General features: G+C 38.5%; 1 protein-coding gene across 1 annotated transcript in view; it reads left to right on the plus strand.

The window, feature by feature from the left end:
• Window positions 1-23,582, plus strand: part of EDNRA (endothelin receptor type A) — a 60,623-nt gene that overhangs the window by 16,207 nt on the left and 20,834 nt on the right. The window contains exon 3 of the mRNA XM_059373456.1: window positions 15,661-15,788. Within this exon, the coding sequence (XP_059229439.1) occupies window positions 15,661-15,788 (128 nt within the window). The remainder of the gene's footprint in view (window positions 1-15,660; window positions 15,789-23,582) is intronic.

The raw sequence follows: 23,582 nt of genomic DNA on the forward strand, positions 1-23,582 counted from the left end.
TTTAAAAACCATGATTGCAGACAGTAAATGTTATGACAGTTTAAGTTGAAATGATGAAATTTTCCACACAATCTCTCTGAGGTTAATTTTCTTAAATACATATCTTGGCTGTGTCAGTTGCTAGGTAAAACTTGGAGATTTAGTTATAATCTTATTACCACACTGGTAAGGGAGGGTTGCTATAGAAATTTACCAAGCTGTAGCTTATGAAGACAGTAAAATTCCTCTTAATGTCATCCACAAAATTTCCACTGCAGCATCCTGAAAAAGAAATTGTATTCAGCAAAACCACTGACTGGGGCGCTTGGATGGCTCAGTGGGTTAAGCCTCTGCATTTGGCTCAAGTCATGATTTCAGGGTCCTGGGATAGAGCTCTGTATCAGGCTCTCTGCTCAGCGGGGAGCCTGCTTCCTCCTCTCTCTCTGCCTCCTCTCTGCCTACTTGTGATCTCTGTCTGTCAAATAAATAAATAAAATCTTCAAAAAAAACAAAACACTGACTTGATTTCAAATGGAACTTAAATGGTCTTACAATGCAGATATTACATACTCCCAGAAAGTATTCAGAAGTGTGTAAAATGTGTGAGCCTTGGGTTTTGTAATCTTATGAAAATGCATTTGAACTCAGGTAATGTGTTGAAACTTTTCCTGATTTTTGTTCCAAGGAAATTGTTAGCTTCACAGTAATATTTTCATTAGCGTTATGGACTGACCCTAAATTTGCCTCCAGTTCCCCGGGCCACCGTAAAGGACGGGAAGTGAATTTGGAAGGTAGTAGACATTAAAAGGAAGAGTCCAGTATTTCATCTGCAAGCCGTCAGTACTCACCACTTCTGCTTTTTCCTGACTCTCTGACCCAGGGGTGGGCAAGATATGACCAGTGGGCCAAACCCTACCCAATGCCTATTTTTATAAATGAATTTTTTTGGAACATAACCATACCCAATTACGTACATAAATAGTTTTGACAGATACCATATGGTCCGCAAAGGCTAAAATATTTGCTATCTGGCCATTTACAGAAAAAAAAAATTATCAACCTCTGTGACATCTCACCAACTACCCTGCTCCTGTTTCATCCCTGCCTTTCATTCTCCTTCATTTTGTTCCATAGCAGATCAAAAACTCAAAACACGAACTTCAAAAATATTACTACATTTTCCTACCTTTGATTTTTTTTAAGTAGCTTTGGCCTTCAATCCCCCACAAAAGTAAATGGGCATTATCCCAAGAAATTGAAATGTGGTTCTTTTTTTTACAAATGGTTTGTGACTGATCTAGAATAAATCACTAGATCTCTCAAGTCATTATTTTTAGATGAAAAAAATAATGAAGGGCCCCCAATTAATGGAGTCTTATTAGGCATAATGACACATAGTAGACTTGTTCCTAAGGTGACTACTAATATCAGTTAGAAGAACAGCTAGGGGCTGTTATCATCTCTTTGTCTTCCCCATTTAGTTATCATGCATCAGAACTTCGGCCTCATTGAGGGTCTTAGTGACCAAGTATCCATGAAGCCTCTTGGACAAATCATGTATTGTGGTCAAAACTGAAGAAGTTCTAAATTCTTTGTCATGAATTTAGAGATGTTCACTGTATTGTCTTTCAAACAATGAAGAGCAGCACTAAACTAGGTGACCAGATCTTTGGGCAGCCATTCATGTTTCAGTTTAAGAAAAAAAAAGCCATTCATGTTTCAGTAAAGGAGACTATTCCATCTATTTTGGGGAAATTTCATGCCAAAAAAACAAACAAACAAAAAACAAAAAAGAGTACTCTCTAAAATCTTGAAGACAAAACCTTTACATATTTGGAATTATTTTGTCAGAAAATCACTGCACTTTATATTTCTTTGATAAGCCAATTAAATTACATGATTATAAGTTAAAATAAATGACTTCTTTTTTTTAATCTCTGTGCTATAAAATTCAAGGAATTTGAGGACCATGGGCCAAAGGGCCATATTGCAAAAGGGAAAGCTGGGAAAGGATCAGAAATACTCTGCGTTCCTTTTTTATACACTGTGTGTGTGTGTGTGTGTGTGTGTGTGTGTGTACACATGTAATTTTGTGGCATCAGATATTCTCTGTATATATTAACCCTTTCTTAGTTGCTGGGGGAAAGAAGGAGGTGCTATGGGGGTTGGAGGAAAGAAGACAGTGTTGGGTGATGGATCCATCCCTGGGGCTCAACTCTTAGACACTATGTAATTCATCAGGTACACAGAAGACAGTTCATATATATTTAGGAAAAGAAGAAGAGATGGAAGGAGGTAGGGAAAGAGGCAGGGACCACAGATTCTCAGCATGTGAGGCATCAACATCTTTGGTTCCAATTGTGTGAACCAGAACACTGAGCTGTTTATAATCTTACTGAGATACTAATTCAAATCGGTCCTGCTTTCAGGTTGATAGAATAAAAGCAGTCCCTCAGCTGACAGACCAGAGCCCACCTCTACCATGGTTCTGAAATTCTTAACTTGTTTGCAGTAACTCTTAACTCTCATGAAATAGTAGAAGTTTCATAGTTGGTGAAAATGGTCCAGAAGACAAAGCTGGTACAGAATTGTTTATATCTAATAAAATATTACTGCTTAGCCAGAAATGACTAAATGAATGAATGGATAAATGAGTATTTATTAACCTGAATATGCATTTGAATAAAAATGAATGGAGAAGAGTAAGTGCCTTAGGGCTTAATATTTGTTATCAGTCCCTTTTTAGGTTCCTTGATCCTCAAGTGCATCCCCTCATTCTGTTCAAACTATCTCTTCTCTGCTAAAGATATCCATGACCAATGACTAAAAGCTATTTGGGTAATTTTCATGTTATGTATATTTTGCCACAATTAAGAAAAATTTTTTAAACTAGGGACATAAATGAAAATGTAGAAATATAAAACTTTAGGGACAAAAAGGAAGAAAATCTTTGGGATCTAGGACTAGGTAAAGAGTTCTTAGACTTGATACCTGAAAGACAATCTATAAAAGAAAAAAAATGATAAATAGAACTTCATCAAAACTTAAAACTTTTGCTCTGCAAAGAACCCTCTTAGGAGGATGAAAGAAGGCTACAGACTAGGGGAAAATATTTGTAATCAACAAATCCTACAAAGCCTAATATCTAGAATATATAGGAAACTCTCAAAACTCAACAACAAAAAACAATCGAAATAGAAAATGGGGAAAAATATAAACAGAAATTTTGTAGAAGAGAATATACAGATGACCCAATAAACATACAAAAAGATGTTCAATGTCACCAGCCATTAGGGAAATACAAAATGGAAACCACAGTGAGATATCACTACACGCCTATCAGAAAGGCTAAAATAAACATACATTTGTAGAACCACTCTAGCAAGAAGTTTGCTAGCATGCAGTTATGGTCAGATCCAGCAATTGCACTCTTGGGCGTTTATTCCAAAGTAATGAAAATTATGTTCATGCAAAAACCAGTTCATGCATGTTCATAGTAGCTAATTTGTAATAACCAGAACCCAGAAACAACTCAGATGTTTTCAGTGGATGAGTGGTTAAACAACTATGGTACATCCAGTTCATGCAATACTACTCAAAATTAAAAAGGAACAAGCTATTGAGATATATAATTTGGATGAACCACAAAGGAACCATGCTGAGTGGAAAAAAAAAGCCAATCTCAAAAGATTTTATATTATATAATTCCATTTATATAACATCCTTGAAATGACAGTTATAGAGACTGAGGACAGATCAGTGGTTACTAGGTGTTAGGAATGGGGAAGGGGACTCAAAGGGAGTGTGGTTATCAAAGAACATCAAAAGGGCTCCTTGTGTGAAGGGCCTATTCCATATCTTTTTTTTTTTTTTTAAGATTTTATTTATTTATCAGAGAGAGGGAGAGAGCAAGCACAGGCAGACAGAATGGCAGGCAGAGGCAGAGGGAGAAGCAGGCTCCCTGCTGAGCAAGGAGCCCGATGTGGGACTCGATCCCAGGACTCAGGGATCATGACCTGAGCCGAAGGCAGCTGCTTAACCAACTGAGCCACCCAGGCGTCCCGGCCTGTTCCATATCTTGACTGGTGGTGGATACACACACATACATGACCTAAAATTACATAGAAATAAATACAAACCAATGAGTAACATTGGAGGAATATAAATAATATTGCTGGATCATATTAATATAAAAAAGGTAGTACCAGTTTAGAGTCCCACCAACATTATATGACAGTTCCAATGCCTCCACATGCTCACCAACACTTATTATTATCAACTTTTTCATTATAGCCATTATAATGATGTGTAATAGTATCACATTGTGGTTTTAATTTCTATCTCCCTAATAGACTCATGATTTTGAATATCTTACATTGTCATCTTCTTAGCTATATATATCTACTTTGGTGAAATGTCTATTTAAATCTCTCATAGTTTTTAATTGTTACTTATCTTTATATTTTTTAACTGTAGGAGTTTTTTTATTTATTCTAGACATAAGTCCTTCATCAGATATGTGATTTGCAAATATTTTTCCCACCCTGGTTTTTCTTTTCATCTTAACAGTGTCTTTTGAGAAACAAAAATTTTTAATTTTGACTAAATACAATTTATCACATTGTTCTTACATGGATCATATTTCTGGTGTCATATCTATGAAATCTTTGCCTAAATGAAGATCACAAAAAAATTCTCCAGTGTTTTCTCTAACACTTTCATAGTTTTAGCTCTCACATTTAGATGTATGATCACAATTAATTTTTATGTAGGTTATGAGATAAGCACCTAAGTTCATGTTTTCTTTGCATAAGCATATCCAGCTGCTCCAACACCATTTTTGAAAAGACTACCCTTTTATCATTGAATTGCCTTGGCACCTTTATCAAAACTCATTTGATAATAAATGTAAGAGTTTATTTCTGGACTTTTCTATTCCAATGACCTATGTGTCTATTGTTATGCCACTACCATTCTGTACTGAAGTTTATAGTGAGTTTTTAAACAGATATTATAAGTCCTACTTTGTTCTTTTTTATTTTTTTTCAAAATTATTTTGCTTATTCTAGGTTCTTTACAGTTATATATAAATTTTAAGATAGGGGCATCTGGGTGGCTCAGTCATTTAAGCATCTGCCTTTGGCTCAGGTGAGTCCTGGGACTGAGCCTCATATTGCCTGCTTCTCCCTCTGCCTCTGTCCCTTCTCCCTCCGCCCAACCCCCAACTTGTGCTCTCTTTTTCTCTCTCTCTCTCTCTCGCCCTCACTCTTAAATAAATAAATAATTTAGAAATTTAAGATAAATTTATTCATTTCCTTGAAGTTAGATAGGAATTGTATTGACCCTTTAGATGATTGCCATCTTAACAATATTGATTCTTCCAATCCATAAACATGTATTTAAATCTTTGATTTCTCCAGTATTGTGTAGCTTTCAGTACATGCCATACATTTCTTTTGTCAAATTTATTCCTATTGACACTATTTTGAGTGATATTGTCTCTTGATTTCATTTTTGGATTTTTCGATTTTCCATTTCTGGTATATTGAAATGCAACTGGTATTTGTATATTGCTCTTGTATGCTGTGACCTGCTAAATCCCTCACCATTACTCTTGCAGCAACAATTTTTTGTTGCTTTTGTTGTTGTTACTAGTGTGTCATGGTTAAGAATGCAATGACTATTAAAACAGTTTTGTGCCCCGTCTTGATTCCTGCTAAGACATCCTGGTTTTACCCACCATTGTTTTTGTACCAGTAGGGCAAAGGGCAGTAATCTGCTAGTGTTATCTTGATCTTGCAGACCCTAGGAAAGGTTCTCAGGGATCCTTAGGAGTCACAGACAACACTTAAAAGAACCACTGATCTAGATGATCTGTAAGCACAGATCAAGCCTGTCCAAGCCTGAAACAGTTTTGAAATTCTAAGATAAGTGTTGTTTACCAAACTTGTCTTAATAACATTTGATTAAATGGCTGATTTTCATGGCAGTTAATATTCCTTAAACCAGTACAAGTATTTCTAAGTAATTGAGTGTCTAGAAAAGGAAACTTGGCATCACTGTAGACTAATTACATTAGACTGCAAACTTGTATGTTTTCTGTTCTGTTTCCTTACTCCTTTTGGACAGAAAGAAGGTCAAAGAGAACCAGAAAAGTCACAGATGGGAAAGATAAAAGAGAAATTGGGGGGAAAAAATCATATAAAATCAAGGGAAGGACTGAGGTAAGATTAGGGGTAAATGGAGTTGATAGTAGTTTCAGAGAAACCAGTTACAGAGTACTGATGTGAAAAAGAAATCACACAATTTATGAGCTGGCAAAGAATTTAAAGATAAGAAATGTTGGGCCAGAACTAGATTATTTGGCAGAGGAGGAAAGCAAGGCCCCAAAATTTCTGACAGGACAGGACTAGAGCTGGAAGTCAGGATTTCCAGTTTCCCCCTCAGGATGTTCCACTCTTCTCTCTTCCCATTATATATAACTTTTATGGTTTTAATAGTCTCTATACCACCCATAGCACTTCCCCCAGAAGATAGCCAGGCTTCCAAAACTTTAATAGTGAATTGTTAAAATGCACGGCATTCTTCGGCGAAGTGTCATCACATGACTGGTAATTCGGACATCTTAGGTATGTTTTTTCTATTTCACTTTATGCCTCAGCTATTGGAAAGCTTGAAGTTTTATTGTCGAATGAGTTTCTGTCATTAAATACTCAAAATCACCTCAAACGTAGGTACTATGTCATGTCAGCTTCAGCATCAATTGTATTCTCCCCACCCACCCCCCAAGTCACATGCGATACCATATCTTCACGCTTCATACCATTTCTTGGTTGGGTCATTGTTTCTAACTACACATAGCATAATTAATTTCCTGTGACCACGTGACATACTTTACAATGAAGATCTAACTCCAGTTTTTAAGATTTTGTACATTAAATCATTAAATAAGCTGCATACCTTCAACTATGCCATTGGTTTTCCCTTTTTCCTACTTATCACTAATTCTTGTTAAGTCTTTTGTAGGTACTCCTTAGATCTTTATGTGGGGATCTCTACCAGTTTGTTTTGTTTTGCTTTGTTCTGCTTTGGTTTTGCCTATATTTATTTCTTTTAAATAAATACCAGCATGTACTACCATAGACAGCGCTGATTAAAAGAAACAATAAAATTTTTCATTAGGCTTTGGTCCTTACTGTGTATCCAGGTCAGAGCACTTATTGTCTATAATTAACTATGTTCGCACTGTGTTACAAGAAAACGTAAGCCTCCAGTCATGACACATGTATAAAAGCTTTCTCCATTCAGGAAAAACCAGGTTTATTTTTTTCCAACATGAATCTTCTCTCGATTATGAATGAAATCTTTAAGTATTGACACATATCTTTGGCACTGATCTGTATAATTTTGATATTGAGTACTTCTAATGTTCCTGCTTTAAAGAAGTTTCATTCTTCTCCACCCAAGGATCCTTTGGTTTTCTGCATGCAAAGCAAGCAGAAGTCTCAGGTCCCTTGCTTCTAGATTGGCATCCTTACGCAAACAGAGTTATTTGAAAGAGACATTTCATTCCTAGCCTTCAGGTAACCGAGACTGTTGAGGATAATAAGCCCATATCTTTCTTCTAAAGAAGAACCTTCATGGCTTTGGAACGCTGGTTTTAGAAACTACTTTTCCTCTTTTTCTTTCCTCTCCTCCTTTTGTTTTGTTTTGTTTTGTTTTGTTTTAAGATTTTATTAAAGAGTGGCTGGCAGAGGGAGAAACAGGCTCCCTGCTGAGCCAGGAGCCCAATGCCAGGATTCCATCCCAGGATCCTGAGATCATGACCTGAACCAAAGGGCCGTTTAACCGACTGAGCCACCCAGATGTCCCCACTTGGTCATTCTAAATAGCTATGTTATTCAGATTCTAAAAAGTTAAGACCTCAGCAAAAATGGAAACCCTCACATTTCAATAGTGTAAGATGGCGGGCAGCGAGGAGTAGCAACAATCCCATGTTTCCCAGGGGTGAGCAGAGTAGTGGGAGCAGAGCCTCAAGGGAACTAACACTTTAGGATCTATCAACATAGATCAGAGGCCAGGCCCTTCTGAGTGCTTTTTGCCTGGATTAATTCATTTCATACCCACATGCACTGGAGGGCATAGATTCTCTTATTATCTCTCGTCTTCTCTGAGGCCACAGTCACTTGTCTAAGTGATGCCAGGGGGCCATCTCAGACTCCAGATCCTATTCTCTCTGCCATTGTGCCAGACCACCTTCTCCTTCTGTTGAGCTGCCACGGCATGTTGCTTACGGCTTTTAAGGACTGTTAGGTCTGTTCATCACGCGGCTAGTCATTTCCTTGAGAATGAGGTCACTTGTGCTTGGGTCTTCTACCACCCTACGCCCGCCGTGACCGGAGGATCCTCCTTCCCGTTCTCAGGGAAAAACGGGACGAACAGCAGGGACTGGTAACAAACAGCTCACTCCTCCAGAGCCTTAGTTCTGCTAATCCCGCTGTTTGGATTGTCTCACCTGCTGTCTACAGGAATCCTCTGAGGTAGCTGTCACCTGGTCTTCATTTTCTAGAGGAGGGAACTCAAAAGCAATGAAGTTAATCAGCAAGCCCGGGTCACACAGGAACATAGCAGAGCCTTAAGTCCTAGGGCCCGCTCTTAACTGCTGTGCAAAGCCACTTGCTTTAATGTAAAAGAAGTGCTTCTGGGTCCCCATAAGGTCACGGAGGGCCTCCGGCACCAGAATTGCGAAACTTTATGGAGTTGCTGCTCTGCTCTGCATTCACCATGCGCTCCAAATTTGGGGCTGGTCAGGAGGCAAAAAGGGCCTGTCGAAGGAAAACCTATGTGGATAAGTACAAGCCACGGTTTTTATTTCATTTATTTCTATGAAAACTCTGTGTGGGGCACCCAGGTGGCTCTGTCAGTTTAGTGTCGCCCTCAGCTCAGGTCATGATCCCAGCGTCCTGAGATGGAGCCCCACATTAGGCCTCTGCCTGCTTCTCCCTCCACCACTCCCCCACTCGTGCTTTTTTCTCTCTTTCTCTCTCTCTCTCAAATAAATGAATACAATCTTTAAAAAAAAAAATCTCCGCCTCAATCCTGAAACAATTAAAACATAAAGGAAAAGCCAAATCCATTCTCAGTCACGCACAGTGATTTATTTTATTGTATCCAATTTGAGATTTGCAACAGCCAGAGAACATGTTCACATTAAAGGCTTGTCCTGGGCATCACAGGCATTATAATGAACTCAGTGTGTGCTATTGGAGGACCTTCTTGTTTACTACTGATTTGACTACTCAAGTGCTACATCCTGTGCTATGATGTGCTCTCTGCCATTCTCTCTGCCTCTCCCCCAGCAAGGAAGAAAACCTAAGGATCCCAAACGCGTACCTGGTCCATCATCTTCAAGTCCAAGTGACACTACCAGAATTCATGTTAGGAGAAGAGAACAATTAATTTGAGATTTTCAGCTCAGCTACTATCAACTGTGCTCCTAAATCCCTTGTTCCTGTCTAGGATGGGTGAGGCGGCCCGAAAGGAGGAAGAGAATCCCTCAGCCGCACCGGATGGGCTGGAAGGAAAATTAGCACACCAAAAAATGTGCCACTGGTTTTATTTATCCCATTATTAAGATGGCATGACAATAACAAAAGTAATGCTCAAGCAATAGCATTCAGTGGCAAGAGATGACATCTGGAATAGATAAAGAGGGGTAAATTCATTTCTATTATCCTTGCTTTCATTAAGTTGTGCATAAATGGTACATTTCCATTTATGATTACACATCATAGCAATTCAAAATAACTAATGTTTGTGTGGCACAGATTCAGTTCGGAGAATTCTTTCATATGCATTGTTCTGATTGAGTCCTCAGATGGTCATCATACTGTTGGAGGCATGAGAACCACCCCACTTAACAAATACAGAAATGAAACTTACATGAGTTTACCCAAGGTCAGGTAGATCTTGATCTGGGTTTTTGTTTTTAAATTATTATTGTGTTCCGTTAGCCACCATATAGTACATCATTCCTTTTTGATGCAGTGTTCGCTGATTCATTAGTTGTGTGTAACAGGTAGATCTTGGACTTGAACCCAAGTCTTATGCGTGCACAACCTAAGATGAATTGAGGGGGGAAGCAGCCGTATTCTATAGTGCCAAGCTGGTGAGTCCTGAAATGTCAGGCTATAACATTCAGTGAAGTCACCCGACATTGAACTGTACCTTTATGTACTGATGCCTACAGGGACTACTGGGGGGAAGAAGTAGTGGAATGCAGGCCCTAAACTCGTATGAGTTTTGATTTCATATGTCTATGTCCTATTATATTTCTGCTCCTCCTTCACTACTGGGTCGTCCGCTATCATTTTTTGTGCTCAAAGTGCTTCTAGAGCAGTGGTTCTCCGAGTATGGTTGATGGGCCAGCACTATCAGTATCCCCTGGAAACTTGTAAAGTAAGAGTGTAAAGGTGTAAAGTAAGTAAGGCTATAAAGTAAGAGTAAGTCCTTCTGTGGTGAAGATTCAGGCAGTTTGCCTATAAGGAAATTGCGTGAGCTTGAGGGCATAAATTTCACATCAGCCAATTGGCTCGTTACATTTTTGCTCACTTTCTGCTTGTTGTGTTCCAGAAAACTGACATCAACAGGTACAATGCACATTTCTGAAAGGTTCCTGCCATGTAGACATTGCTTTGTATTAAGCACAGTGGTGGACAGAGATCCTGCTTTTGGATCTAGTCATTCTAAAAACAGGTTGCTTATGGGTGTACCATGTGGTAGAAGTCCTTTGGTAAATCTGTTCTGACAGGTTAAAAAATGCAGCCTGTCAATTTTGTATTAGGTTGGACAGAATCCAAATCAGCCACACACATACATAATTTCTACATTAATTTCTGCCTTTCAGAGGTACTTTAGTTTTCAGGTGATCGTGAACTTTATAGATATAGATGATCGTGATCTTTGTATTTCAACTGTAGAAAAAATCTCGCAGGCTAGAACCAAGGAAAGTATCCTTCACTAGCATCCATACTCAGCAGGTTGCCCTCTCCTGTCTCAGTGATTGGTCTGTGGTGTCCTCTGTATACACTTGAGAATGCAGTTAGATTTGCTTCATGTTCCAGTGTCTGTTCTGTGGTTCTTATCAGGCTGGACAGTCTCATCACAGCCCAGACTGTGAGGTCTCCAAAATTTGTGGCAGTTCCTCTTTAACCTGAAGTCTTAACTAGAACAGTGTTCTCCCACTTCCTCAAAGGACTCGCTGACAGGTGCATGGTTTCTTTCAATGTAAAAAATGGAAATATTACGCTGGGATACAGATAAACAACTTCTAAATAAAAAGTAAATTACAAGAGGAATTTGTTTTTAAGGCAAAATTGGTACTGCCTAATTTCAAAATATGAAAATATTTTCTTGAATTAATGATTGAGGATTATTAATTCATTCAACACCTACTATGTGCTAGGGATTATGTGATGTCCTTGGAAGTTATAAATATGAGGGTTCATAAGAGCATAAGCCCTTGTATGACAAAAATAAGCTATGACTACCTGGTGCCTGATTAACCCTTTGAACCAATCCAACTTGTCAGTTTGTCACAGTGGTTTGGTTTTTCTTTCTTTGAATTGATAGTGGCTTATTAACATTAATAAAATCAACTAGTTCCTTTGCTGTGGTCTAGATTTATCCTATATAGTTACTTATTTTTTCCTATCTTAGTCTGAATTCTTTCATTGATGTGCTTTTCAAAATCAAAACCTTTTAATTAGACAATAGGACTGCTTACCAGGAAAGTACACTAGGCAAAAAAGATCATAAGAAACTGTTAAAACATATTATTTCCATATGTTCCCACTCTTTTTAAGGGCATTTGCTTTTATGTACAAAGGAACTTTTCTGGAAGAGACCATTTAACAATTAACAGTGGTTGCCCTTGGGCAGAGAGTTTAGGGGGCTTGATCACAAGGGAGATTTGCTTTTCATTTCATGTTTGTATACAACTTAGTTTTTGTCATTTTAAATATTGTTTTCAATTTTGAATGCTAGTAAATAAGAGCAAGGATGCATTCCCAGCAAGTAGTCTTTCAGAAGTTCTAAAATAACTCTTCTAAATAAGAGAAACATAGGTGAGCTATACTCTATGCCTCTTTGATTCCTTTATTGCTAAAACAGAGTGAACTGAGACTTGGAATGTAAAATTACTTCCACACTGGTTCCATGAGGAAAGATTAACAAGCAGAACCTACCTGATAAGGGGGCCTCTTTGAGGAAGCCACCTTTAAACAGAAAAGGAAGAAGTTACCCCTACAGTGCCCTAATTCCCCCTGGTTGCATTAGGACAGTTACTATCCATACATCCTTTCAGAATGAAGTGGATATAGGTTAGAGAAATCTGCACTGTGATTGTTTGGAAATGTCCTCCAATGATTTTTTTTTTTTAAAGATTTATTTACTTAGAGTTGTGGACAGGGGAGGGAAGAGAGAGAGAGAGAGAGAATCCTGAGTAGACTCCCCGCTGAGCATGGAGTCTAACTTGGAGCTCCATCCCATGACCCTGAGATCATGACCTGGGCCAAAACCAAGAGTTGGACACTTAACCAACTGAGTAACCCAAGCATCCCATCCAGTGATTTATTTCCTTTCCCTTTGTCTTTAATTTCCAAGACGAATCGATGCTCACTCCTGGGGAAAGGAAAAATAACAGCGAAAATAACAAAACTCTGTTTCAAAGAAAGACAATTCTATGATTTTTTAAAAAATATTTTATTTATTTGACAGACAGAGATCACAAGTAGGCAGAGAGGCAGGCAGAGAGAGAGAGAGAGAGAAAGAGAGGAGGAAGCAGGCTCCCCGCCAAACAGCCCGATGCGGGGCTCAATCCCAGAACCCTGGGACCATGACCCGAGCCGAAGGCAGAGGCTTTAACCCACTGAGCCACCCAGGCGCCCCAATTCTATGACTTTTTTAAGGTGTCCACCAATTCTGTGATATCTTTCCCTTCAGTCCTTCTTCTAGTTGAAACCCTAGTTGAAAGCTTTGCCAAGCATGAAAAAGGAAAAAAGTCAATTAATATTGGAAGGGCCTGAAAGAGTTCATGCTCAGTTGTGTTTCTCTCTGGATCATTTTTCTTACCACTTGTCATTTAGAACCTCAGAGGACTTCTTCAAAGTCCCCCTTGCTAAGCAAGAAACATCCATTCTCTCATTATTGGATCTGTGAATTGGGAAATCCATCCACATGGATATCAGGATCCTCTGTTTCTGAAATGAACCAACCATAACAACTCAGTCACTGTAAAGCATACCCTGTAACAATTCCTACACATTTTAATTACATCTCTGTAGTCTTCAGGGAGAATTGCACTTGCATGACAAAATATTAAACTCTCATTCTATGAAAAGTGGTTTTCAGGTTTTTGTCTCTTTATGGGGGGAAATTCATCTCAGAAATAGTGTTTTATATCTTTACTTGCATCAAGCATTACCAACCAGCAATCAGCAATGGTATAATTATTTGTTAGTTTCAGGAAAACCATCAAGAGTTTAGGGCAGTGTTCCTGTGAAAAGCCCACCAATTGTCCTTGGACAAAAGTTTATGCAAAAGTTCGGAGAAGAGGGGCGCCTGGGTGGCTCAGTGGGTTAAGCCGCTGCCTTCGGCTCAGGTCATGATCTCAGGGTCCTGGGATCGAGTCCCGCATCGGGCTCTCTGCTCAGCAGGGGGCCTGCTTCCTTCTCTCTCTCTCTCTGCCTGCCTCTCAGTGTACTTGTAATTTCTCTCTGTCAAATAAATAAATAAAATCTTTAAAAAAAAAAAAAGTTCTGAGAAGATAGTGACAAAGACTCATCAGAGTGCAGGGAAAAAAGAAAGAGAGGAGAGGCAGAATTGGATTCCTCCATTCAAAATACGTTCAGGAAAGTATTCAGAAGAAAGGGAAATATACAGGCAACAAACTGAAAGTTGCTGAAGGGGAGGTAGGCGGGTAATTGCCTGATGGGCATTAAAGATGGCACTTGATGGGGCGGCTGGGGGGCTCAGTCTGTTAAGCGGCTTCCTTCCGCTCAGCCTTCCACTCAGGTCATGATCCCAGGGTCCTGGGATCAAGCCCAGCATCGGGCTCCCTGCTCTGCAGGAGCCTGCTTCTCCCTGTCCTGCCTGCTTCTACTCTCTCTCGCTATCTCTAGCACTGTCTCGCTCAAATAAATAAATAAAATCTTTGAAAAGAAAGATAGCACTTGATGGAACGAACACTGGGTGTTGCCAGCAGCTGATGAATCACTAATTTCTACCCCTGAAAATAATAACAGTGTAAATTAATTAAATTGAATTGAAATTTAAAAACTTTTAAAAATGAAAGGGAAATATGTTTGAAGACTAAAAAGAGAGGATTTCTGAGATAAGTCATACCAAGGTCTTAGCCATAAAAATAGAATTTTAGAGAGCCCTACATTACTAAATTCTCAAAATGAGGATTATGTTAATGACCACATTGACCATGAAATTAAACCTCACATAATCTTTTAGATATGTCAGAAGAGAAATTCAAAGCTCTCCTCAGAGCTACTAAAGCAATAAATACATTGCAAAAAAAGAGAAAAAGGGTGTGTCAAGTTAGTAGGACGGTTTTTCCTATTGAGTGGAATCCATTTCTATTCTGAGTCAGCAAATTTAGAAAGGAAATCAATACCATATTTACTCTAAAAAGGCATCATGTGTTCAGCAGAGTCTCCCCCTTTCAAGTAGCTGAGCTAGTATTTAAGCCCATGATCCTGGTATAATACTTAATTAGATAAATACCCAGCAACTCACAGGGGGTTTTATGATCTTGCTACTTGCCATGGCCACTAGAGGGTATCCATTTTTCCTTCCAACAGAGGTTTTTAATTGTCAACATGTAAGAAAAGACTTTGGGGCAAATGCTACAAACTGATCACAGTAACCACATTTGTCTGTAGGATAAAGGGAGGTTTAAGCCTAAATAAAGAAAGGCCACTTAGGATACACCTGGTGAAGCAGAATGAGCCCCATCGGCACAGAGGAAAGGTTAAGTTCAAAATGACTCCAAGGTGTTAAGCTGCTGACAAGTCAGTACATCCTAAACTACTTCCTTTTTCCAGGATTCCCCATCAACTCACATTCGGAGCCCATGCTGCTTATCAAGAGATAATATAATCCTCCGATACTGCTACTTGAAAACTAACTTTACTTGTGGGTTAGTAAAAATAGATAAGAGATAACTGCCTCCCTTCTCAGTCAAACTGTCACCCAAACCCTAACTTTTTGCTGCTCTTTGAAAAGTAGGTGGTCATTTGCATCGACTTGGATGGGACTGGAAGGGATTATGCTAAGTAAATTAAGTCAAGCAGAGAAAACAACTATCCTATGGTTTCACTCATATATGGAACATAAGGAATAGCATGGAGGACATTAGGAGGAGAAAGAGAAAAATGAAGGGGGAGAAATGAGGGGGGAGATGAACTATGAGACCATGGACCCTAATGGAGGAAACAAACAAACTGAGGTTTCCGAGGGGAAAGAGTGAAGGGAGGAGGTCGCTGGTGATGGGTATTGAGGAGGGCACGTGTTGTGATGAGCACTGGGTGTTATACACAACTGAGGAATGTAAGTGTCCACGTTTTGCGTGCCACCTCTGTTGTTTCTGACCCTGGCGTCTCCTTCTTTCAGCTGCTGGCGAGCCACTGGCCTTTCGATCACAATGACTTCGGCTTGTTTCTTTGCAAGCTGTTCCCCTTTTTGCAGAAGTCCTCGGTGGGGATCACCGTCCTCAATCTCTGCGCTCTCAGTGTTGACAGGTAATGGGGTTCTCTCCCTCCACTCATGTTGGGTTTCGAAAAGCATTTTTCTCAAAAAGAAGAGAAGTCAAGAAGCCTTGAGAGTTGGTGCACAGGACAGTTGTTAATTAGTTTCAAGTGATTTAAAATATTAACAGTCTAGCCCTACTGTTTAGAATCACTTTACACATTGGCTGATCATTAGCCATCTTTCGCTCAGCAATGTGTATCTAGAGCATTTTGCCAGTTATAGCTGTTTGGCACCCTATCGCAGCAAAGGAGAAATGAACATATCGGATGGAAAGAACCTTGGAAAAGGACACTTTAGGACATGCAAATGCTATATTTTCCATGGTACATTTCTCATTAGAAAAAAAGTATATCATTCAGTTATAATACTTGATTACTTGAGCCGAGTGGTGAATACATAATATTGTTATATTCTTCTCAAAGTGTCTCTGAATGCCTGAAATGTTTCACAGTCTTTAAAAAGAGGGCAACAACAGAAGCACTCCATGATCGGATTTTGAAAAACCCATCAAGTTTCTCTTAGTCTTTCTGGAATTCTCCTCAAACAGGGATGCCAAGACTTCTCTAAAGGAGTCCTTCTAGATGGTATTTTCTGCACCTCCTAACTTTCATAGCAGTAACTATAAAGAATGAAGTTAGGAACCATATAACACATTCTATGGCATCCCTTTATATTGAATATTTTCCAATGCAAATGCTCTTTAATGTCCCACTTAATTGATCTACCACAATTTAGAAGAGGTTTCCACTTTTGCTCTCTCACACTCTGTCAATCACTCTGTCAGAGCACCTGAATCCCACCATCATAGAAATAAAAGACTCCTTTTCTTAACATTTAAGCCTTTACAGACATTCTGTTATCTATCACCTGCAATCACTTTGGGGGACCAAATCATTATTATTAAAACATAAAAATATTCATCCCCTTAGTAGATGAAAATTATCCTGGCATCCTTTTTTTTTTAATTTATTTTTTTATTTATCTTCAGCATAACAGTATTCATAATTTTTGCACCACACCCAGTGCTCCATGCAATCTGTGCCCTCTCTAATACCCACCACCTGGTTCCCCCAACCTCCCACCCCCCACCCCTTCAAAACCCTCAGATTGTTTTTCAGAGTCCATAGTCTCTCATGGTTCACCTCCCCTTCCAATTTCCCCCAACTCCCTTCTCCTCTCTAACTCCCCATGTCCTCCATACTATTTGTTATGCTCTACAAATAAGTGAAACCGTAATAATTGACTCTCTCTGCTTGACTTATTTCACTCAGCATCTCTTCCAGTCCCATCCATGTTGCTACAAAAGTTGGCTATTCATCCTTTCTGATGGAGGCATAATACTCCATAGTGTATATGGACCACATCTTCCTTATCCATTCATCCATTGAAGGGCATCTTGGTTCTTTCCACAGTTTGGCAACCATGGCCATTGATGCTATAAATATTGGGGTACAGATGGCCCTTCTTTTCACTACATCTGTATCTTTGGGGCACATGCCCAGTAGTGCAATTGCAGGGTCATAGGGAAGTTCTGTTTTTAATTTCTTGAGGAATCTCCACACTGTTCTCCAAAGAGGCTGCACCAACTTACATTCCCACCAACAGTGTAAGAGGGTTCCCCTTTCTCCACATCCCCTCCAACATATGTTCTTTCCTATCTTGCTAACTTTGGCCATTCTAACTGGTGTAAGGTGATATCTCAATGTGGTTTTAATCTGAATCTCCTTGATGGCTAGTGATAATGAACATTTTTTTCATGTGTCTGATAGCCATTTGTATGTCTTCATTGGAGAAGTGTCTGTTCATATCTTCTGCCCATTTTTTGATATGATTGTCTGTTTTGTGTGTGTTGAGTTTGAGGAGTTCTTTATGGATCCTGGATATCAACCTTTTGTCTGTACTGTCATTCGCAAATATCTTCTCCCATTCCGTGGGTTGCCTCATTGTTTTCTTGACTGTTTCCTTGGCTGTGCAGAAGCTTTTGATTTTGATGAAGTCCCAAAAGTTTATTTTCACTTTTGTTTCCTTTGCCTTTGGAGAAATATCTTGAAAGAAGTTGCTGTGACTGATATCGAAGAGATTACTGCCTATGTTCTCCTCTAGGATTCTGATGGATTTCATGGCATCCTTATTATAAATTACGCCACATATGCCTGTAATACCTGTGAAACACAAAGCAAAAAGTTTATCAGTGTTCTTAAAAATAAATGTATTGCAAAAAAATGTATTGCTGAAATTACAGCACACAAAAATTCCTATAGTAGTTTAAAATGTAATGATGCTACTGACAGAATTGCTGCTGATGCAGTGGTAAACATGAAATCAGAGAGCATTTCTGCTTTACTAGTTGCATTCTCAGTTGTTCCCAGGAAAACCTGAGCTCTGTGTGCTTTTCTTCTGTTATCATAGCAGGCATTAAGGGCCACTGTATTAACACATGTATGGCGTGTAGGTGGCCACTGTGTCACTTCCACTGGACTAAATAATTGACTGTGTTACCTGTGGCCATGTCCTAAGAAACTGAGTAAGCATTTGTAATCTGGATTTTATTCACTAATGAGTTCTCACTCTGCTGTTCCTATTCCTAGCATCCAGTAGCACTATTTCATCTTGTATCCGAAGTGGTGTAGTATCTAAAAATTAAAGCACTTAAATTTATATCTGTGACATTACTAATAAGTGGAAAGTGCTTCCTGTATTTATCAAGTTGTATATTTAGAGATGTGGCTGTGTATGCTTATTACAAAATCCAATTAAATTTTTAATTACAATATAACTCTAGAATCCCTGTGGGGAAAAGAAAGAGAAAATAATCATTATAGTTTAAAAAAGAATTCTGTTTCCTACATGCATACTCTTCCCATATGATAGTGCTAAATGTTATAAAGCTACAGTATTGAAAAGAGTATGGCGCAGGGGTACCTGTGTGGCTCAGACAGTTAAGCATCTGATTCTTGATTTTGGCTCAGGTCATGATCTTAGGGTCTTGAAATCGAGCCTGCATTGTGCTCCATGCTGGGTGTGGTACCTGCTTGGAATTCTCTCTCTCTCTTACCCTCTGTTCCCTCCTCCCCAATCTAAAAACAAACAAGCAAACAAAAAGACAGTGTGGCACATACATATGAATATACTGAGAAATAAATGGGAAAGCCGGAAGCAGGTGTTACAGTGTATTAGAGTGTAATATAGACTGAAATCACTTTGAGTATAATGGGGAAAGGAAAAATAGTGCTATTTAGCCGTCTGGGGAAAAAGCACGTTAAAGTCTTATATTTTACTATATGTCAATAATAATATTTATAATAGTTACCACTTACTCCATGTAAGTACGTGCTAAGCCGTGTTAAAAATACTTTACAGCAGTTCTTGTCCTTAGTCCTTAGGACACCAGCTTGTGATGGTCCTGTAATCACCCTCACTTTACAGATGAGGGAGGGAGCTGAAGTCGGAAGAGATTAACCAAGGCCATTTGGTGACCAAGGCAGTAATCAACTAGAAGTCGTCCACCTTGTCAACCACTACACTCCAGCATGTAAAAACTTATGCCATATAGAAGAAAATAGACTAATATCTTTTTGATCACTAGTAAAGGAGGACTTTTTGAACTTAAAAAGGTGGTAGAAATGCTGAATATAATTATAAAAGGATTTCAGGACATAAAACTTTAAACAAAGAAGATCAAGCATTCATAAATTTAAAAAACAAATAAATCAAGAAACTGGGAGAAATATTTGCAGCAAATACCTGTTAAAAAACCTACAACATTGAAGGGGTGGGGGGTGGGAGGTGGTGGGTATTAGAGAGGGCACGGATTACATGGAGCACTGGGTGTGGTGCAAAAACAATGAATACTGTTATGCTGAAAATAAATAAAAAATAATAATAATAAAATAAAATTTTAAAAAAAGAAAAGAAAGACAAGATAAGACAAGAAAATAAAAGTCTGCTTTGGAGTTTCTGCAAAAAAAAAAAAAAAAACCTACAACATGCTAATACTCTTGGTAATCAAGGAGGCTACACAGATAGTAATTAAAATCATAAGACTTCCATATAAAAAGAGCAGGACTATAAAACTACCAAAGAAACTTAAATGATTAATTAACATATGAATAATGTTCATGTAATCAGAGATTTCAGCTAAGAAAACATGTTTCTCAGTATCTGGTGAGAGTAGAGATTTAAACAGCCCTTCAGGAAGGTAAAATCCTACAAATGCTTTTGTCTTATGACCCAGTAATTACAATTTTCAGGATTGATTCTAAGAAAACAATCTAAAAAATTTGGACAGAGAATTCATGCACAAAAATGTGCTTTATAAAATTATTTACGGGAAAATATAGCAATCTTATTACCCCATGTTAGGCCACTGGAGAAGGTGGCTAAATGTAACTGACGTGTGTAGGTATATGAATATAAAATTCCTTGAAGACAACGTGACAAATATTAGCAGTAGTCATATCTCAGGATGGGATGATGGGTATTTGCAATGTTGTTCTGGGAGTAGAAAAAAAATTCTGAAAGTGTATTTACTTTTATTGCCTGTTACCCATTTTCCTTATTTACTCTATGCTATTTTATACATTTTATTTATCTCAGTTATGCAGTTCATTCCTATGACCTGTGTTCTATATCAAGGTTAATTTTCTATGGGCAGGCAGCTCTAAAGCGTAAGCAATACAGACACATAGACATGACCACGGAAGCTTCTGTATGTGGAGAAACACATGCAGGTGCCCAGCCCAGAGCTGCCTCTATCCCTATTAGTGCCTTTACAAAAACCATCATATTTTGGAAAATATCATTTTATTAAAAAACTAAACTTTGTCCCAAAGGCTTTAAAAACCAAGACAATAGGTTACACCTGGTTGGCTCAGTCAGTTAAGCCGCTGCCTTCAGCTCAGGTCATGATCTCTCATCAGGCTCCTTGCTCAGCAGGGAGCCTGCTTCTCTCTCTGCCTCTGCCTGCCACTCTACCTGTTTGTGCTCTTTCTCTCTCTCTCTCTCTCTCTCTCTGACAAATAAATAAATAAAGTCTTAAAAAAAAAAAAAAGAATATTGTCCTTTTCAGGACAATAAGGAGCACTGGGAAAGAGGAATCCAGCTTTCTAAAAGAAAACTGCACCTCTGAGGAAACATCCAACCAAAAGCCAAAGTTGGACAAGATCAGCATATGACAAAAAAGAATGAGAAACAGAATGAAGACAAGGACGATTCTTATTCCCTATAAATAATAACATCTTTTTTAAGACATGTAAGTCTGATCTCCGAAGGGGCATGGATAAAAAGAGAAGCCAAAAGAGAGGAAGAACTCATCATCAGGGAAATGCAAATCAAAACCACGGTGTAATATCATCTCACGCCTGTCAGAATAGCTAGTATCAAAAAGACAAGAGACAACAGGTATTGGCGTGGATGCAGAGAAAAAACGAACGCTGTGCATTATTGGTGGGAATGTAAATTGGTGTGGCTACTGTGGAAAACAGTTTGGAAGTTCCTCAAAAAATTTAAAATAGAACTATCATATGACCTAGCAATTCCAGTTCTGGGTATTTATCCAAAGAAAATGGAAACACTAATTTGAAAAGATATGAGCAGCCTTATCTTTATTGCCACATTATTCATGATAGCCAAGATGTGGAAACAACTCGTGTCTACCCATGGATGAATGGATAAAGAAGATGGGGCACGTATAAACCATGGAATATTATTCTGCCGTAAAAAAGAATGGATCTTGCCATCTGTGACAACATGGATGGTCTTTGAGCACATTACGTTAAGTGAAATGAGTGAGACAGAGAAAGACAAATACTTATGATCTCATTTATATAGAAAATCCAAAAAACGAAACAAGCAAAACAAATCAAAAACAAGCTCATAGATAGCACGGATTGGTGGCTGCCAAAGGGCAGGGTGGTGGGGGTGACATGCTGCAGGGGGTCAAAATGTACAAACTTCCAGTTATAAATAAGCCATGGCATGTAATGTACAGCATGTTGACTATAGTTAACACCGTACTACATATTTCAAAGTTTCTAAGGGACTAAATCTCCAAAGTCCTCATCACACACACACAAAATTCTATAACTGTGGTGAGGGATGTTCATTAGACTTATTGTTGTGCTCATTTCACAATGTATACAGATACTGAATCATTACGTTATACACCTGGAACTAATGGAATGTTTTGTGTCAATTATACCTCAATACAAATAAATTCATACATACTTACATGTTTTAAAAGAGAGACGATAGAGTTTGCTTGCTTTAGTAAGCAATGTAGGCAAATTGTCACCCTTGAGATATATTTTCTTGTGAGAAAATTTAGAGTATATTTTGTACGTCATGTTATGTGGCATAGTTATAGTGTTCATTTTATATTTTATATAAGTCTAGGTAGTCAATTTTTGTTGAAAAAATATTTTAGGGACACCTGGGTGGCTCAGTTGGTTAAGCAGCTGCCTTCGGCTCAGGTCATGATCCCAGCATCCTGGGATCGAGTCCCACATCAGGCTCCTTGCTTGGCGGGGAGCCTGCTTCTCCCTCTGCCTCTGCCTGCCACTCAGTCTGCCTGTGCTTGCTCTCGCTTCTCTCTCTATGACAAATAAATAAAATCTTAAAAATATATATATTTTAAGGTACTTATTCCTTAGTGACATACTATATAATAAATTATCCCTAGATTGAGAAGCATAATTCATAATTTAGTCCCACAGGGGCTCAGGCAGGAAGGGGATGGTGCACAGATGTGAAGAATAAGGTCCAGCTGCTGCCCCTTAGAAGTCTTCATGCTTGTGAAGATGGCAACCTGAGGACAAGGGAGCCTAAATATCTGTAGCCTAAATATCTTCATGCATTTCCTTCATGAAGATATTTAGGCTACAGAATTCCTAAATCCCCTAAACCATCAAAACCCCGCATTGCTCTTCTCGCTCTTTCTTCCTTGGAGGAATCTCAAGCAACCATTTTGCACACTTTCATTCTCCCCACTAGAAACTCTACCTGTCAGGGGTTGAGGTGGGTTGGGGCATGGAGTGGATGGAGGGAATCAGTCATAGGTTCCCATGTCAGGTGTAGGCTCACCTCATCTTACCACATCTTTCCCACTCCCATCTCATACATGGAGAAAAGTGAACTAAATGTCCCATCACAAATTATCAGCTGTGTATCCAATGACATGTTCTTGGTTAAACGGAGGAAAGAAAAAATGGCATCAAAAGTCTATTTCATTAAGACGTGGGCTCAGTTTTAGATCAAGACAATAAACCATTTTAAAATTCCATTCCCACAAAAATCTGCCTTAATTCGGGTTTTCCGTGGTAATAAACTCAACATTCGTTGTTCCGTGGGTTCTTTCTTTATTATTTTACATTTCACTTGGTACTAACTCTAAGCTTTGAGACCTGAGTGTAGGGAATCTATTTTGACATTTCCAGTTCAAAAGCTTTCAGAGAATAAATGAGAATGAATCATTCACACTTAATTCCAGAAGATACGATTTGCTTTGGGTCTTGATTTGGTTGCATTATATTCTACTAAAAATAAGAAAATCCCTCTTTCCTTTTTTTTAAAAAATCCTTCCGTAAAATAATAAAACTAAAACAAGAAATAAAAAAGAGGGAAATTGCAACCTATTACAAAACAATTTTCAGGTTAGGCATCCCTGCCTTCCTCTTGTGAGCTAAGTGAATCAAACTACAGTTCAGGAAGAGTTCCCATGATTTTTTAAATATATTTTCAGTGTAATTATCTCTCATTTCAGAGTTGTTATTTTGAGAGAAAATAAT

This window comes from Mustela nigripes, chromosome 1 (assembly GCF_022355385.1).
Source record: "Mustela nigripes isolate SB6536 chromosome 1, MUSNIG.SB6536, whole genome shotgun sequence".
Lineage (NCBI taxonomy): Eukaryota > Metazoa > Chordata > Mammalia > Carnivora > Mustelidae > Mustela > Mustela nigripes.